Raw genomic sequence first — 797 nt, 5'->3', positions numbered from 1 at the left:
GACATCAGAGAAACATTTTATTAAAAAATGAATTATTGAATAACAGTCTTGCATGTAGAAATATTGTTTTAAACAGCTGAAAAGGTTCTGAAAGGTTTATGCTGGCTGTTTTAATGGCCCTTTAGGTTAACGGTCAGCAGATAAGACTACCATTCAGATCAGCGTCCAACCGAATCCAGATCTACCACAGCAGCATTCAAAGTGTCATAGTTCGCACCGCCTTTGGTGTAACGGTACAGATTGTCTGGCCTCACTTTGTGCATGTCACTGCACCTGGTATCTACAATAATTCACTGGGTGGACTCTGTGGTAATTACAATGGTCACCCACAAGATGACTTCCGCACACCCAATGGAATCCTGGTCAACAGTTCTCAGGACTTTGGAGACAGTTGGCGAGATGGCTCTCTCGCTGCACACTGTGTGGAAAGTGTGAATAATAACTCTACAAGAAATTACAATTCTAGTGAGCACTGTGGCATTCTTCGCTCACCGCATGGGCCATTTGCCCAGTGTTGGGCCATAGTGGACCCTCGGCAGCATGTGGATGCATGTGTGGAGATCATTAGAGCCTCTAGAGATCCAGCATCAGCGCTATGTGAGGTCCTACGAGATATTGCACTAATGTGTCAACAGAACGGCGTACACCTTGGAAGCTGGAGGAATGCAGCTGAATGTGGTAAGCACTTTGCTCCCTTTTAGGGTAGGTGATTTTAATATAATTTTGATGATTTTGCTAAATGAATTGCTTTGTTTTTGCTCTAGAGCCAAACTGCCCTCTAAACAGCCATTATGAAG

General features: G+C 43.9%; 1 protein-coding gene across 1 annotated transcript in view; it reads left to right on the top strand.

Annotated features, from left to right (window-relative positions):
* The window catches only part of LOC116671612 (alpha-tectorin-like), a 26,043-nt gene that overhangs the window by 15,804 nt on the left and 9,442 nt on the right, over positions 1 to 797 (top strand). Inside the window, 2 exon segments of the mRNA XM_032502957.1 lie at positions 126 to 678; positions 765 to 797. The exon segment at positions 765 to 797 is cut by the window's right edge and continues 281 nt beyond it. Coding sequence (XP_032358848.1) covers positions 126 to 678; positions 765 to 797 — 586 coding nt within the window.

Source organism: Etheostoma spectabile, chromosome 21, assembly GCF_008692095.1.
Source record: "Etheostoma spectabile isolate EspeVRDwgs_2016 chromosome 21, UIUC_Espe_1.0, whole genome shotgun sequence".
Classification (NCBI taxonomy): Eukaryota; Metazoa; Chordata; class Actinopteri; order Perciformes; family Percidae; genus Etheostoma; species Etheostoma spectabile.
The sequence above is the reverse complement of the archived record's forward strand: the minus strand, read 5'-3'. Positions and strand labels throughout refer to the sequence as shown.